General features: G+C 39.0%; 2 protein-coding genes across 4 annotated transcripts; one reads left to right on the forward strand and one right to left on the reverse strand.

Moving 5' to 3' along the window:
* Positions 1 to 3,456: 3,456 nt before the first annotated feature.
* On the reverse strand, positions 3,457 to 10,536 carry COA8 (cytochrome c oxidase assembly factor 8). The gene is made up of 5 exons (XM_027458046.3): positions 10,377 to 10,536; positions 9,571 to 9,768; positions 8,422 to 8,485; positions 6,377 to 6,467; positions 3,457 to 3,707 (listed from the first exon to the last, which is right to left on the reverse strand). Exons 1-5 carry the CDS (start codon positions 10,464 to 10,466, stop codon positions 3,602 to 3,604), a joined length of 549 nt encoding a protein of 182 aa, XP_027313847.3. The 5' UTR covers positions 10,467 to 10,536; the 3' UTR covers positions 3,457 to 3,601.
* BAG5 (BAG cochaperone 5) lies at positions 10,491 to 15,476 on the forward strand. 3 transcript variants are annotated; one of them, XM_027458035.3, is made up of 2 exons: positions 10,491 to 10,623; positions 10,902 to 15,476. In XM_027458035.3, exon 2 carries the CDS (start codon positions 10,930 to 10,932, stop codon positions 12,280 to 12,282), a length of 1,353 nt encoding a protein of 450 aa, XP_027313836.3. In that variant the 5' UTR covers positions 10,491 to 10,623; positions 10,902 to 10,929; the 3' UTR covers positions 12,283 to 15,476. The 3 variants fall into 3 exon arrangements, with proteins under 3 accessions (XP_027313836.3, XP_027313838.3, XP_027313837.3); XM_027458037.3 differs by having other exon boundaries at positions 10,562 to 10,701; XM_027458036.3 differs by lacking the exon at positions 10,491 to 10,623 and adding an exon at positions 10,670 to 10,762.
* The last annotated feature ends 1,702 nt before the right edge of the window (positions 15,477 to 17,178 follow it).

Genomic DNA, 17,178 nt, shown 5'->3' on the forward strand with positions numbered 1-17,178 from the left:
ATGTAAGGAATAGATTCAGTGGGTATCTGATTTGTACCAGTAAGACAATACAGGCTGCCGTAAGAAACAAAGATGTTGTCTTCAGAGCATTTACGTGGCTTCTAAAACTCTGATTTATACAGTGGGTAGTACTATAAAATATTTCTCCTGAATAATATCATGTATTAAAAGAAATCATGTAATCTTTTGTCTTTGCTATTTCTAGCCAAAAGTACTGCTTTTGCACTTCCACAGCATCTGCTATTTGAATACGTCAGTCAACTAAATCTCAGAATACTTGGGTAGATCCTAATCCATTAACGAATGCAAAGTCCGGGTACAAAGAAGTAATTTCTGCAGTAATGACTATTGATGAGAATGCATTTCAAGATGATTACATTCCAAGTACTTAAGAAATAACCATTTAAGAAATAAACTCATAAGAAATAAAGTAAATTGCATTTGTTATTTTTTGAGTAATGAACCTGAGTATTTATTTATGGGTTTATTGCTTTGTGACTCAGATTAAAACAATCAGGGGATACAGTTTTTATATAAACATGTTATTTGTGTATATTAGAGGTCCAGACATACATTATTATTTCCTGAAAATACTTCAATCTCCCAGTTCTTTTGCAAAAGCGTGGCCCTTGCCCTCTGGGCAGGATGTAAATTAAATTCTCATTTGGCTAAATCTGATTGCCCTGTAGGTTACTAATATTGCTTAGTGACAGTGGAAGTTGAAAATTGCAAACAGAAGAGCCCCCTTAAAAAGAGGCAATAAAGTGTCAGAGTGTCAGCTTCTAAGTAACAAATTGGACTTTTGAACTAAACTTTTTCACTAGGAATTTTCAGTTAAACATTCTCAGTAGTTTCTACCATTACTTCTGAAACTCAATAAAATTGAAAAATGTGATTTATTTCACAAAGGTTAAGGTGTTCAGATCCTTCAGGGTGCTGGAATCACTTCAAACCAACCTTTAGTTGGTCTGTCTGTCAATTCTCATCTGACACTTCTTCCTACCCCTCTCATATTCTATTGAAATTAATGCTCCAGTAGAGAAATTCTTAGCAAAAGAATTAACAACCCTCCCCCCCCAGGATTCCCAGAACACAACCATCTCCAAGTCATTACAAACCATCTAAAATTATTTGAATATTACCAAAACATTGTTGCTTTATTATGCATTTATGGATGAGACAGATTAAAAAGACACATGCTGACACTACTAAATATGAAATACTGCTGTTCCTTCTGACAGGAATAGCTAAATACCCAGATGATGAGAACACTCCTCAGCATTTTTCCTATACTCAGATAACGTGCATTGAAAAGTCACTCTTTGATCTATTTCAGTAGCTCCAGATACTGTAGCAGGCCTTTGTATACATAAAATTATTTTCAGTAGTCTATGGGTGCTCCTCTTTCTTACTTTGATGCATAAAGGATTTATAATCAATAATAAGTGAAAGCAGCTCACATTACTAAAACTGTTCTGAGTCAAGAAAAAAACACCAAAATTAATGCAAAAATGATACGGCCTTTGACTTCAGAAAGTGTAATTACCTTGGTAAACGTATGTGGTTTTGGTAATGAGACTCAAAATTTCAGATGGATTACTTTTAATAGCATCTTTTCACCGTGGCTTTATTAGATATTCTAAATCAGAGCTCACTGCTTACCTAATCAACACATGCCTTGCTCCTTCAGTAGGCTTTAGATGAAGGAGCCCAGCAAGCCACACAGAACCTTAATGAAGGAAATGCCTTACAGGCAGGAACTTCACCTACAAGTATCTCAGAGCAGAATCCCCGTATGATCCGTCTTATGCCGATTACCTTGTTTTCAGGTGACTGATACAAGAATACATACTCAGAAGTCAGTTTTGTAACTGTGTTTTTGTTACTGAAAATGTTCCCTGTTGCATACTAAGGAGTAGCTCCAATGAAACAGAGCAGAGATTTGAAGTTGTTCACAACTACTGTGAGTTGACTGAAGTGTGATCCAAACCTTCCATCTCCATTCCCACATCTCCCTTATGCCACCAGTAGAATTCTTCTATCTGCATGCTGAGGCTCATTAATTCAACTGACATCTACCACTTTTTTACTTGGATTAGTTCTAGTAGTGAGTCAGTTTCCTCATCTTGCTCAGCTGGCAGACACCAAAGTGTTTGTGTTAATAGAAGTGAGCAGCTCAGATGGAAATGGTTCTTTTGATTGACCTCTTCCCACTTTGAGCATGTGAAACTACCTTGGGGACCTTCAGCATGGGCTGTCGGAACATATGGCTATCAACCACCAGTCCACTGGGCTTCCGGGCTCTGCCTTTTGGAGATATTTTCATGCATTATCGAGTCATTTTCCCACATTTTACATTGAAATTGTTTATTAAAATGTGCATTCACACTGTGGTCAAAGCACACATGCTGCAACATGTGATTTAATGTAAAGCCCTGAAGAATTACATTTACATAGCCACAGTAATCTATTTCAAAACCATATTTCCCTAAATAAACATATCATTTTCTATCTTTTTAATAAATATATACCTTTTACCTTTGATGTAGTAAATAGCATTCACAAACAATATTCTCCTAGAACCACTGTTTCTCCACCTCAGACACTATTAATAGATATGTTAATTTACTAATAACACACCTATTAGAACCACAATTCAGTGACCATTTTAACCCCAATGATATCATCATTGTATGAAACACTGTGATCCATTATGGTCTCATTAATATTTAATTTTCCAGAGGAATCATTAGTTCATTAGTACCAACAAGCCAATTTTTGCTCAAGCTGAAAAAGCTTATGAATAAATCATGCCATATTTAGATTGGAAAAACAGGTCAATGGCTACAGAACTCACATTTCCAAAACCAGAACCTTCCCTACAGCGTAGCTTTGGGGAAACATGCTTCATTGACAGCATACTTTTTATAAAAAGATCCTCTCAGTAAGCACTGCATCAAAATAATCAGTCCATTGAACTGTATGATAAGACACTGAATTTTCCATACTCTGGATGTTCTATCTAAGAAGACCCCATCTACTGCTTTAGTCATTTATCTGAAATTTTATCTTAAAATTTCATTAAAAATAGAAAGTCACATTTTTTAAAAATGGATTATTCTAAATCAATAGTGTGTATACACTCACAAGTCATACTTGTTCCTTCAAACATGTTGTATTACTGTGGGTAACTCCTGCCCTAGACAACCGCTGCAAAATGAGACATTTTTGTGTTACATGCTAATATAGTTGAAGACTTTGACCAAAGTTCAGGCACAGCATACTGAACCATGTTTTATGAGCTATGTCTCTGCAGTAGAAATGTGACAGAGGAGATCTGTTCCTTTAATATAGATGAAGAAAGCTTTTGATAGTTTTCTTGGTTATTTTGGTTGGGGAATGTTTTAGATATTCTTGAAATAAAAGGTAAAAAAAAGTCTAAATAGCAATTATAAATTAAGACCAATAGCAACCTTTATTTACATAGTCTAAAAAACAGATGCAAGCAATTACTACATTAGACATTCAGATTCTGAACATCACTATTAACACGTTTGTAGCAGGCCTAGCTACTGTTGCATTCTTCATGGAGCTGAGATCACTAATTTCCAACACTTTTCTTTTTCCAGCGAAGCCACCTCAGAGCTCTCACCAGTGCTACTTGTCCCATGAGGAATGTGATCGTAAAGTTACGTTTATACCAATCTCTTGGATTCCAAAGCCAGGAAAACAACCAGCACACAGAACAAGAACAGGAAAAAGGTACACAATTATATTAAAATACCCTTTGGCATTGTCAAATGACAATTCAGTGTTGACCTACACCTTCCATTCTTTGTGGTTACACTTCTAACTAAGTAAGAAAATATCTCTGTATGAACAGATTGCACATGAAAGATATGGCTACAGCTATTCAAACTTTATCTGTAAAAAAAAGTTAGGAGATGAATAATTTTATGACTAATTGCATTTGAAATCATGTAAGATAAAGGAAGTGGAACCAAATTTCATGTTTTAGCAGGTCATCAAGCTATCTGTAAGAACTTACGTACTGCCAGTGCTGTACTGCAGGTAAGATTTGTGCACATATGAAGATGCATGTATTGAAAAGGATATAACTGCTAATCTATGAAGGGAGAAAAAATCATACTCCAAAGCCTAGTTATATAACTCAATACAAGAAACATTTTGTTTCTAAAGCAGTATCTTAACTACGATGCCTTTAGTATTGCCAAAGTTAGTCATCTTGCACACATGACTTGTAGAATCAATTCAAAATATACCCATTTTTAATCTCTGGGAATTTGCTTCAAATTCATGCCCCTGTTACGAACTAATTTAATCATTTCCTTCAGGTTTCCATCAAGGATCCCTCCCCTGCTTTGTAAAATTCTGCACAAGGAACTATTGAATATGTTTATGGTAAAAGTAACAGGGAATATTACATTACACCTGGAATTTAGGTCTTCTTTCAGATCTCTGTTAGAAACCTAGCATGTACAGATTAACTTAAACCTGAGATATTAACCTCTCAGTAAGGACGGCAGCCAAAATCACGCTGACAAGAAGCACCGAGCTACCCCCTAAAATGTCATGTTAAATCAAAATATCACGCTAACACTGCAACTGTTTCTTTTCCCCTGTCATGTCTCATTTCCTATGCCCTTCTTGATTTTTTTTAAACTAGACTATTTCCAGTCTCAGCACCCTGAACTATATTCATAGTGTCTATGCACAGTCATTGTCTCAATTCTACCTAAAGTTTAGAAGTTTAAATATTTCAGCAGCCAGTTTTCAGGCCAGCTGGCATCTCTGCAAAAGAGCTATGCTGAGTGCATTAAAAAATCTTTATGAATGTGACCCCTTGAAGATCAGAATGCTTCTAAGCTCCGCTGCTTTCACGGCTGTGCATTTCCACTTTGAAACTACAGCACAGCTGCCCAGCTGATTTTAAAACAAAGCAAAACCAAGGAATATTTAGAAGAAGAGCCTGAATGGTATTACCTAGAAGATGGGACACTAGCCTGAGCTGACTACAACAATGGCCTCCGATGGTCAATTCTAAGAAAAACTATTTGCTTGATCAATCATTAGTTAATATAACATAGGCAATTTGAACAGCAATCCTTTTTATCAAAAATGATGTATTTTTTTTAACCTTTCCGTATTTTCATGCTGTTCAGTTGTTTGTTTGATTTTTTTTGCCTCCCTCCCAAGATGTGTCTGTTTCTTGCAGTAAAACTGCAAATTGTTCTTACAGTATAACATGTTATAGTATATGCACAATATGTACAACTCTAAACCACATTTTATTGTGGGTCAATTACAGTTGCAATAGAATTCTTCCTGATGTTGCATGATCAGGAACACAAGAAAACTTGAGACCTTGGAGCCCTATTATCTTTTAACCCAATAAAAAAATAAATTCTGGTTTCACACGCAGTGGGCAGCGCAACTGCAACTGGATGAAGTACTGTCCTCTTTCTGCTTCCTCCTATCTAGCTCTTCACCAAGCATGTACAGCTACTTGCAGGGTGGTAATATGAATTTGCAAGTCATTTCTCAGTTGTTTCAGATCCCCAATCCAGTTTATCAAGTTGTTGTACAAACAGTGACACATAAAAAGCAGCAGATTTGAGGAGACTGGGTGGCTGTGGGCTTACCCAACTGTAGCCAAAGTTCTATTCAGGATGAGTGCAGGGGATCATTCTACTAAGGCTTCACCACACAAAAAACTCCCAAACACAAAGCTAGTCAATTTCACTTGGACCATATACTTGCAAAATAATAAAAACAAATAAGAATACTAATTATTACTCTTACTAAATGATTTTCCCTTGAGACAAGTGATATTTACTAGATAGGAAATCCTTACTTAATTTAGGAGTTAACTAGAGTATGTTATACAGACATTTCAATTGTTTTACTCAAACATTTATCAGTTTCAGTTGGCAGCACAAAAATATCTATCCCATAAGGGGAAGAACTTGAGGGCCTGATATTGTCTCTCTGCAGTTTCAGGAAGGAATGACACCAGATTCCATTCTCCACAAAATCAACAATGAACAGTGGAAGAACTCAAATGATAATGCAAATTTCTGTCAAATGCTAATAATAGCATTAAAAAATTATAAATGAGAGTTTCACATCTTCCATTTTTTTATTTTATTATTATTTTTTTTTACAATTATGATAAAGAATGATAACTTTTTAAGTTTGATCCTATGCCTTTTGGCTAGACTACAACCTGCTCGAGCAGAAGATGTCCCTCCCCATGGCAGGGGGATTGGAACTAGATGATTTTAAGGTCCCTTCCAACCCAAACCATTCTATGACTTTTGTGATCTTACAGTCAACATAAATACCGTCTACATACCTGTTATAATGCATATGCTTTCTAAAATTTTTACTTAGAAAGTCCTTGTAAAAGTCAGCCATTTCTTCTGCATTCAGTGTTGCTTTTTGACCTGAAAATAAGTTTTGGCATAAGAATGTGAAGACGATCTTCATATTAAAATACTGGGTTCAGATTCAGGAGAGCTAGGTCTGACTCCTTGCTTTTACAGGGTTCTTGTGTAACCTTGAATATGTTATTATGCTTTTGTCTTCTAACCCTATAAAGTTTTTCAAGGGAACACAGCAGATTAAAAGCCACTGATCATTTTGAAACTGACACGGTAACTCTTAAGCCCTTGTAACTTGTGAAAGTGACGATGTTTAACAGGTCTTATATTACTCAGGGAACTGATCAAAAAAAGATAATTGATCTAGGAGTATCTATCCTTTGATTAACATTAATTTCTCATGGGTCCAAAGTCTAAACAGCACCAGTAAGAGCACTTAGTAACTTATGTTTCCATGTCTAAAGTAGGTCTGTAAGTACAGAAAAAACACTACTCGTGACTGTCAAGATATTTTCAAAGGTACAATTTTTTTCTGTTACCATTGCTAAATTTAAAGTAACTTATACCAAAAAGCATGTGTTCTGAGATGTCACATTTATTAACGATACGATAGACAATTCTTTTGTGAAGTACGAGAGTATGCGTCTGACTTTGAACATGCCATTCACATAGAGCAGAAAATAAGAGGAGATGTATTCTCTCCACAGTACATGAAATGCACATTCATAGCTATTCCACAGAATAGCATCCACAGAACCAGTAAATATTCTTAATTCTAATTCCTGTGCAAACTTTCAGTGTTTGGTGGTCAGCTTTGAATGTCCCAGGGAACGTGGATGTGATGAGAGAAAAAACTGTAAGATTCAACTTTTGTTACTGTTCCAAAATACATTTTAAAGCACCTGAGACTGACTACTGAAATGTGTATTATTGATCAATATCATCATGATCAGTATCATTTGTCAATATTTAAAGATATACAGTGGATTTACATACTATGGGATAAATTCATCATAATAGTATTTGAAAGCTGCCTACTTAACAGCTATAGTTAATTTGTTTCTTCATAATGGTAGCAGCAAAACTGAAGATTCTCTTATATAATTTTTTCCAACTACACATGTATATAGTTTTTACTTTTATTTATATATATGCACATGCACGCAGTTGTGTTGTAGAACAAAAAGAGCTATCCAACACGTGCAGCCACTAATTTTATTTGTAAAGGATGTACAAGCTTTTTTTTTTAATCCTAGAAATTAAAGAAAAAACAAAACAGCAATATAAAATAAGCTTTTTCTTAACAACAGGAGTTAATTTGTTTTTCAACCACACGCTGATCACTGGGATGAACAGAAGAGAAACATAATGGTCTGCAATGTATAGAACATCAGAGCAGATGCTTTACTGAAGTCAAATAAATCATGATTCTATAAACGAAGTGTTCAAACTAATACTACAATGGCCAGCTCACTGTATAACGAAAGCATCTTGTTTCCTATTTCACATCAGGAATTAGTGAGGCAAGTATTTTACAGCAACTGTGATCAGGCAAAGAAGGTCAGAGAACAGCTGTTGTTTTCTTAGTAGCTGTCTTACTCTCCCCTCAAGGAAAAATACTGTATTAATTGAATACACAATGGACCTGAATGAAGAGTATGAATTTATCTGCCAAACTGTAACATGCACTTGAGACAAACTCTGTATGTTTAGCTCAGCTTGCTCACCACATTAAGGAGATGTGAAAGATGAAAACCCATTCCTCCTGATATTGAAAAATTATTAAAATTATTTGATTAAGATTTTGGCATGTTCCCTTATGCTGGGCACACAAGAATTAGAGGATTAACAGTGCAAGAGAAGATCTCACCCCCCAAAAGCATGCTCCCAAAAAGCACTTCTAAATCCTGCTCTGAAGAATTACTTGTGACAGAACACAAAGAGCACAAACTAACAATACTGAGAATTAAACGAAATTCAAAACACATCCTGAACTGTACACGGCGATCCCACTAACCTGTTTCATCTCTCAGTGCCAGACCTTTGGCTTTCAGTCTTGAATAAATAAATTCTTCTTTTTCCTAAAACACGTTTTTCCACATTAGAATTTGAGGTACTCATACCTTAAAGTTAACCATTGTTTTTAAATCACATAACAACTTAGTGCCCAATACAGTCTGATATTCACTTAGATCCTGCTAGCTGCATTCATCAATTGATTCATGCAAACACACTGCTGAAACACATGCAACTTATTTTTGGAATAAAGGTATAACTGAGCTTTGGTATTGTTTAGCTAGATCCAAACCTTAAGTTTACAAAAGATGTACAACCCAGCTAGTCACCACAGTTTAACTGAGAATTTCTGCATACAGAAAAAACACACAGACTTAGAAATTGAAGTTACTTACATGAAAACAGAGTAATTCCCTTTACATAATTTTTTCAAGATTAATAAGCAGTTCTATGGAATTAAAATTAAAAAAAAATTCATTTCCCCTCCCCAAGATCTTCACAAGTTTTGGAAGGATATGATGATCGAAGACCATCAGAAATAACAGTGAATTCTGAACCATTATTCTTCTTCCAACAAAATTCAGTGTCTCCTAACCAATAGTGCAATCAGAAAAAAGGCAGACCACAACTAAACATGTTCCTGCTTTTAGCTTAGCCAGGCAGCAGGGCATGACCTTTCATTTACCCTTCGTGATTACATCTAAATTCTCTCCTGAAACAGAGCAAGAAAATCTGCAGCGTCATTTTCAACAGCAGCTCCAGTCACACACAGGCTGTGCATGCAAGGTGGCTACAGCCTGATGCTTTCAGTGCACGGTAAGAAAAAACAGAGGGCAAATATCACTAGATAGCAATTGAATACTTCTGGAAATGGGATCTGTAGTGTTGTAAGAGATTTGGAGGTTAATATTGCAAACAGTGACAAAACATCATTTCCAGGTAGATACTGCACATCTTAAAAAAAATATGTAGGAAGAGTGAGAGATAATAAATGATTGTAGGCAGAATTGAATACTAGAAATCGCAGGGTTTTGGTGCCAAGGCGGCACAGCTGAAGGTTACCTCCTGCCCAGCCACCCAACCCCTTTGACAGCCGAGCATCACCACCCAGACGCGCAGGCTGCCAGCGCCACCCAGCGGCCCCGCTCACCTGCTGGAAGGCGGCGTTCTGCTGCGCCCAGAAGCGCTGGTTCCAGGCCTGGGCGTCCTGCCGGGCCTCCCGCAGGCGCCGCTCCAGGGCGGACTCGTCCCGCGGCACATGGAAGATGACGGGCCGCAGGTTGGACAGCCGGTCCGGGGGCCCGATCCAGTCGTGGCGGGAGTGCGGCGGCGGGCGGAAACCCGGGCCCTTGAAAACACGGACGGGGGTCGTTATTAGCAGCACTTCAGCAGCGTTTTTGTGAACATCATAACTTGAAGCAACCTCTAAAACCCTGTACAGCCTTGCAACAGTCTCCACACAGCATTAAAACGTGTAATTGTAACGCGTTCAGAAGTTACACGCCTTTGTTTACCTCGACTGAAATTTGCGATATGTTTAAATTTTGCCTTTACGTAGAAATCCATCCCATAGAGGACACCTTCAACTCTTTCCCCCACAGCCATAAATCACGATTTTAAGGACTTCCCAGCGTTTGTTTTTTTGTACCACAGATGCTCCAGTACACTCGCCGGCAGGACCCGGTCCGTGTGCCAGCCCCCCCGGTGCCTGCCCGCAGCGTTTTAGGCTCTGCTCCGGAGCAGGGGGCTCCCCCCCTCCAGCAGGGGAAGCATTTTGCCCCCTTTACCCTTCACCCCTCACCCCCTCAGCGTTCAGCAATCACCTCCCGGACACCCGGGGGGCACCGCGGGCTCTCATCCCGCCTCCCCCCAGCCTCACCGCGGTCTCCCCCTGACCCTTCCCTTCCCCTCCTTCCCCTCACAGCCCCCCCGGGCGGCTGCGGGCTGGGGATTTACCGCTCCGCCGCCCGAAGAGGAGGAGGAGGAGCAGCAGCGGCAGCTCCCCCCCGCCGCCCTCAGCGCCCGCCCGGCCCTGGCGGCCGCCATCTCGCGCAGGGGCAGGGCTGGGGGCGGTGCTGCGGGAAGGGGCCGTGGCCCTCAGCCCTCCTCCTTCTCCTCCTCCTCCTTCTCTTCCTCCTCCCCTTTCGCTGTCGCCGCCGTGGCGCAGCGCCGCGCCGGGCCGCGGGTGCCTCAGCCGGGGCGGGTGAGGGAGGAGGCGGTGGCGGCGGGTTGGGCCGGGAGGGGAGCGCTGCGCGGCGGAGCTCGGTTCCCCCCTCCCCCGGTACCTCCCGGAGCGGGCGGGGAAGGGAGGGAGGAACGGGGCAGGAGCCCGGAGGGCCGCGGTGAGGCCTCGGCAGCGGGCCGGGAGGAGCGGGGGAGGCTCGGTTGGGGGGTTGAGCCCCGCTGGCTGCAGGGGTTTTAAGGCGGCCGCAGCGCCCAGGTGCTGGGTGGGGGCTGATCGCGGGTCTCCTGTCCTTGCAGTTCGTCTGACGGCGGCCGGGAGAGGAGAATGGACATGGGGAACCAACACCCAGCCATCAAACGGTTGCACGAAATCCAGAAGGAGGTGAAGGAGATCGAACAGCAGGTGGTTGTCTTCAGCGGTTTGTCCACCGACCGGGATTACAAGAAGCTGGAGCGGTCGCTCACCAAGCAGCTTTTTGAAATCGATTCCGTAGACACCGAGGGGAAAGGGGACATCCAGCAAGCCAGGAAGAGAGCTGCTCAGGAGACCGAGAGGCTGCTGAAGGAGCTGGAGCAAAACGCCAACCATCCGCGCAGGCTGGAGATTGAGGCGATATTCAAGGAGGCGCAGGCACTTGTAGAGCGCGAGATTACGCCTTTCTACAAAGGGGGCAACTGCATCAACGATGAGTTTGAAGAAGGCATTCAGGACATCATTCTGAGGCTTACCCAGGTGAAAACCGGAGGGAAAGTTTCTTTACGCAAAGCGAGATATCGCACGCTGACCAAAGTATGTGCTGTTCAGGAGATTATAGAAAGCTGCGTGAAGCAGCAACTCTCCCTGCCACTCTCTAATGATGCGCATCCTTCTGTCTCCAAAATTAACTCTGTAATGTGTGAGGTGAACAAAGCGAGAGGAACTCTTATTGCGCTTCTAATGGGAGTGAGTAGTAATGATACCTGCAGGCATTTATCCTGTGTGCTTACAGGCCTTATTGCTGATTTGGATGCTTTAGATGTCTGTGGTCGCACGGAAATAAGAAATTACAGAAAGGAAGTAGTGGAAGAGATCAATAAATTGCAAAAATACCTGGACTTGGAAGAAGAAGCAAATTCTACACATGCTTATGATTTGGCACAAAATCAGTCCATTCTAAAAATTGAAGAGATCCGCAAGAAAATGAAGGAAGTTAATTCCTTACTTTTAAAAACAGAGAATGCTTCTGATTTGTATTTGGGATCCAAAGCAGAACTGCAGGGATTAATTGCCCAGTTAGATGAAGTGAGTCCAGGAAAAAACCCTTGTATTAGAGAAGCCAGGAGAAGAGCAGTCATAGAAGTGCAAGCTCTCATAACGTACATTGACTTAAAGGAAGCACTCGGAAAAAGGCAAATGTATCCAGAGCAAACTGCTGCAGAACCTCAGTCTCACAGGGCGGTTTGGACTGTTCTTGGAAGCTTGTCTCAAATTCAGCAGGAGGTGATTTCATTTGATGGAAACAGAACAGATAAAAATTACATGAGACTGGAAGAACTCCTTACAAAACAACTTCTTGCACTTGATGCTGTTGATCCGCAAGGTGATGAGCGGTGTAAGGCTGCCAGGAAGCAAGCAGTAAAGCTGGCACAGAATATTCTTTACTACCTGGACATGAAAACAGATGAGTGGGAATATTGAAACAGCCATGGTCTAACATAAAATAACATTTTTTTTTCCTTTGGCACTTTATCTAGACTGAAAGTTTCAGTGGCAGCACATAATAAAAGCTGTTTGTTGTATGCTTGCTTAAATCACGGAGATTGCATAAAATGTTGACTTGGCTATATGTGTGCTCTCCCACGCAGTCACCCATTTGCCATGGCAACTGTCAGTACACCAGCAATTCTGGTCACTGCTATAAGCAAAGAAATGTTCTCTGAAGGAGCAGCTTAATAGTTGATCACATGGCTTTTTTTTTTTCCTGTTTTCATTTTGATAACCTTGTGCAATGTTCAGAAAATGCAGATTTGTCAAAGATGCAGAAAACTCCTTATGGTGCAGTACTGGCAGAACTATTTAAAAGAGACAGGACACCAAAATTAGTGTTCAAGCATGAAGCTCTCTCCAGCAACTTCATAGCAGTCTGGATGTGCTGTTATGATGGAAAGTATTAAATGCCAAAGAACCTGCTGGCTTTTGGTTTGTACTTGATGTATTCCATCCATCACACCTTTCTGGTTGTTTAGACCTCTTTAGATTTCTTACTTAACAGAACTATAATGCCAACATCAAATTAGCATTTACATAGGCAAAGCCACTTAGGCCTATTTTTTTGTAAGACCTGAGACTTATGATTTACAAAAACGTGTATTCTGCTGGTGGAACCTCTTTCGTATTTTTGCTTTAAACTACTGAGACTTGAGAGGAAAGTCTATGGGTATGTACTGACCAGATAAATTGGATTTTGAGGATTTCACACTGCCATCCATAAGTACCTGAAAACTGCACTGAACTTGACTTAGTGGCTAATTCTGTGTCTTTTTAAATTTTGCTGTTTTATCTGTTTTTTGACTTGTCTTTTCACATTTGATGAGAACAGAATTGACTTTGAAATTAATGAACATTTTGAAATTATTTTTATAAAATTAGGTAGCTAGCTCTAAAGGTGTCCCTAATGATGTAAATGTGTGCTATATATTTCATACTGCTCAGGTGTGGCTTCAGGCATGTCTTAGAAAAAACTCATGGCATATGTCTCTCTTTGCAATTCACTGTTTTATTGATTTAATACCTTCATAAATAAGCTTGATTGTACTATTTTATGTACCTACCTTTATTTGTGGCTGCTAGCACCAATCACATTTCTACTATAGCGTGTTTTTTGGCATTTTTTTCGAGCATGGCATTAAATTGAATTGATATATAGAGATATATTTAATTATGAAAACTTTGCACTTATCTCTTTCATGTTGAATTAATGAATCGTTCTGTAAGTGACAATTTGCACCACTTTAAGGAGTAAAAACCATTTTGGATGTTAAACTATAAAAAAATATATATATATTTTTAACTGATTAAAAAGACAGTACTATCTGTGAGAGACAAGTGCCTTTATGACACCACTAACTTGCACCACCATATGTAGATATAGAAGCTGCTTACCGGCAGCTTGATGCATTTGTAATCTTTACAAACTGGATTTATTGTATACATAGTTCTACTATATCTGAAATTAATGTACAACAATATGTGAGAATAGTTCTATAGAGTCCTGAGAATAAGTATCAGATATGGGAAAAATAGATTCTGTTTAAAAATGACTTTATTTATTTAAAGATAAATACGGAGACTGGAGACTTCTGTGCCTATTACTAAAAGAAGAGAATATGCGTACTCTGTAATGTGCTTTCAGTTGTTGATGGAAGGCTGTGTAACTTCAGAGAGTGAATGTATTTTGTTTCTGATTGTACACGTGATTTATTTGCAATTTACTTGCCCAAAACAATCTATTTTTTCAATTAAGTACAGTACCTAAGGCACAGTTTTACAATGCCAGAACGTTTGCTGGAAGATTCTCCCCGCTTCTTCAGAGATATTAACCTGTTGAATTTATCTGTCCTTACCTCAAAAAAACATTTCCCCTAGGTAAAATTCCGATCTGTATTTATATAGTATATGGCTAACCCAGAGTAATAATATTTTAAACCCAAATTATTTTACTCATTTCAAGATTTCTACATGTTTGAGCTGCAACTTCTAAATTATACTTAAGGCTTTAGAAAATACAAGAATTTGAAAGTGCGATGATGTTACTCATTCTTCTTTTGTACTGCTATCAGGTCTGCGGTGGTTACCTGTAGGTTGTTTGACAATTCAGTGTCTGTGTTCTTTGGAGGTTATATGTAGCTTTATAAATGTTTGAAGTTCTTATGTAAAAGTGAGTAAGTATAGTTTCCAGATGTGTTCTCTTAAATTTGCTTGTCTTTTAGCTTTTCTGAATAGAAAGTTAAGCCTGCATCTCTGAAAAGGCAAATGTTTAAGGTTAGCTTAATTTTGATTAACTGAGTAGAATTCAGTAGCAAGGTATCGTGTGAAATAAGTTTTTCCATCGTTCTGTAATCTAATCAATTGACTACTTAAATTTTATGATAAAATGCTCATTTGGAATGGGATTAATTCACAGTTTTTGCATGAATGAAAACTAAATGTGCTTAAAAAAAAGGCAGACATTTCTCAAAATCTTGCTTTTGTGCCGAAGAATGTAGTTACACTGGTTTTTATATCCAAAGATTGAGGAACACACGACTTTTCCTTTCAATGTGGTAGGCTAAAATAATCAGCAAAATGTAAATGGACCAAATTGCAAAAGCTTGCGTTTTAGTACTGTACTGAAATATAATAACTTTTCTGTGTGCTGTGTAATCTATCTTAGAGCAAAATAAATGAGTGGATATTTTGGGGAGGTAATCATACATCATGATTTCTATTTGTTAATTGTATTTCTTTTTGAGATTTTTTTTTTTTTGTTGTTGCTATTTCAATGTTTGTTGTTTATCTCTCAGAGGAGTTTTTCTGTGTTACCAGTTTGGAGACTTTCATGACGTATGGTTCCTACTTTTTCAACTTAATAGAAATTATTGTACATGCTCCTACGGTGTATATGTCTTGATTTATTGCTGTGTAGGATATGGCATTTGTATATACAAATTCAAGATTAAATATTGCAGTGTTGTATTCCTTATTATTAATAAAAATGTTACTACCTTTTACTAGATACTCATTTGAATGTTATGCCCTGCTGCCTTTATTTATTTCTGAATGTGAGTTATCAGAATGTAAATGATTTTTGTCTTAGAAAAAGTATTTTAATTAAATATATACACATAAAACTCTCTTTTTCCTCCTTTAAGAGTTTGCTTTTTCATTGCTGTATTTAGGAAAATAAAGTTATTTGTGTGGAAACCACTCCTACCTCTACTTCCTAAATCTGGTGTCTTCTGGTTTTCCCCGCATTCAGCCCTGTGTTACAATATTTACACCAGTCGGTGCTTGCTTTCTTCCTTCAGTGATAGCCTTGCACACTTCTGGTGTTCGGAAGTTAAACTAATCTTATTCTGAGCTGTATAGATGAGGCATGTTCACATGATTGTTCTGATGTCTCAGTATGTTTTCTTAGGATGCAGTAAGCCAAGTTATCAGCTCACTGCTGCTGGAAATCAGTACTTCTATTTCTGCTCAGAAAGCTGCTGCCTGTGTGCTGTTCCTGCTGCTTGGTCGACTCCTATGGTCTGATTTAATGCAATAAAACAGGAGAAAAAAAATGCAAAAACAGGGAAGGGAGAATACAGCTTTCCATGTCTTTCATGAATCAAATTGGCTTGTAGAAAAGCCTGAATGTGGGCCAGAGCTACTGTAAATTGAATGGGTGGTTCATGCGGTTACAGGTTACGGAACAAATGCGAAGTGTTTGAATATCAGTAAGCCATTAGATCAACCTGCATAGATAAATCTCTGCAGGGGAAAGAAGGAGAGAAGGTGGCGCTGTCAACTCCTACAGATCAGTAAGAATGTGCTGCCTTAGTAATGGAATATGGTGAAGGCAATACAAATGAATCACATATGGAACACAAATCAGTTGCTTTCAAGCGCTCTTTTATGTTGCACGGTAACGGTTTGTGCAATAAAAGCCATAAGTGGTCATGCAGAAGTACTATATGCAGTTAGTTCTTACCCAGAAAACATCAGATATGAATAAGGTTTATAAAGATAGAATGTGCAATCCAATCTATCTTCTTTTTCTCCCTTTTAATAATATACCTTATTTAAGAGAAATACATTCTTCAAAGACTAGTAAAGCACTTGGGCAATGGCCCTAGGTGTTGCTCGGCTGACCTGTTTGTCTCCATCAGCTTTTTATTTGTGAAAGGAGAAAATTTGCCTTGCTGAGAATTCTTTGTTTTAGACATGCAGATTTAGGTACCCGAAATGGTTTAGCTGGAAAAACGGTGGCATCTCTCTATTTTATTTCCATATAGGCGTATCCTCTCCTTTGGAAGATTCTCAGCTGAGAACTTAAAGAAGTACTTTGGTAGTGAACTCACAAATAGAAGGCCTGGGGGTTTAAGCTGGTTGCCAGCAGGAGACATTTAAGCATCAGGATTTGGGAAAACTTTTCCTGCTAGAGGGACCTGCTAGCAGAGACACATTCAAATGTTTGGAGTTTATGTTTTGAGTGAGTTCTGTGTCTGTCCTCCTGTTGCTTATGGACTTTCATTGTGAAGGTGGATTCTCCCCAGGACAATAGTCTCAAGGAACTGTCAGGCTTTTGCTTTAGATCAATGTGAGCCACAGCAGGACATGTGCTACATGTTGGGTGGTGTGGATGTCATCCTCTTTTGCTACATGAAACGATAATAAACGTAATGCTTTCAGCTATATTAGTAGGCATGCACGCGTAAATTGAAAGCTAGTCATTAGCTGGAGAAGCTGAGGAAGATGAACTCTTTTGTCAAAGGCTTTGAACAATGCTTATCCTTTCTCTCTGCCAGCATTTGGTTCTGGGGACTGCCAAATATGGATGAATCTATGAGTTGT

This window comes from Anas platyrhynchos, chromosome 5, assembly GCF_047663525.1.
Source record: "Anas platyrhynchos isolate ZD024472 breed Pekin duck chromosome 5, IASCAAS_PekinDuck_T2T, whole genome shotgun sequence".
NCBI classification, from domain to species: domain Eukaryota; kingdom Metazoa; phylum Chordata; class Aves; order Anseriformes; family Anatidae; genus Anas; species Anas platyrhynchos.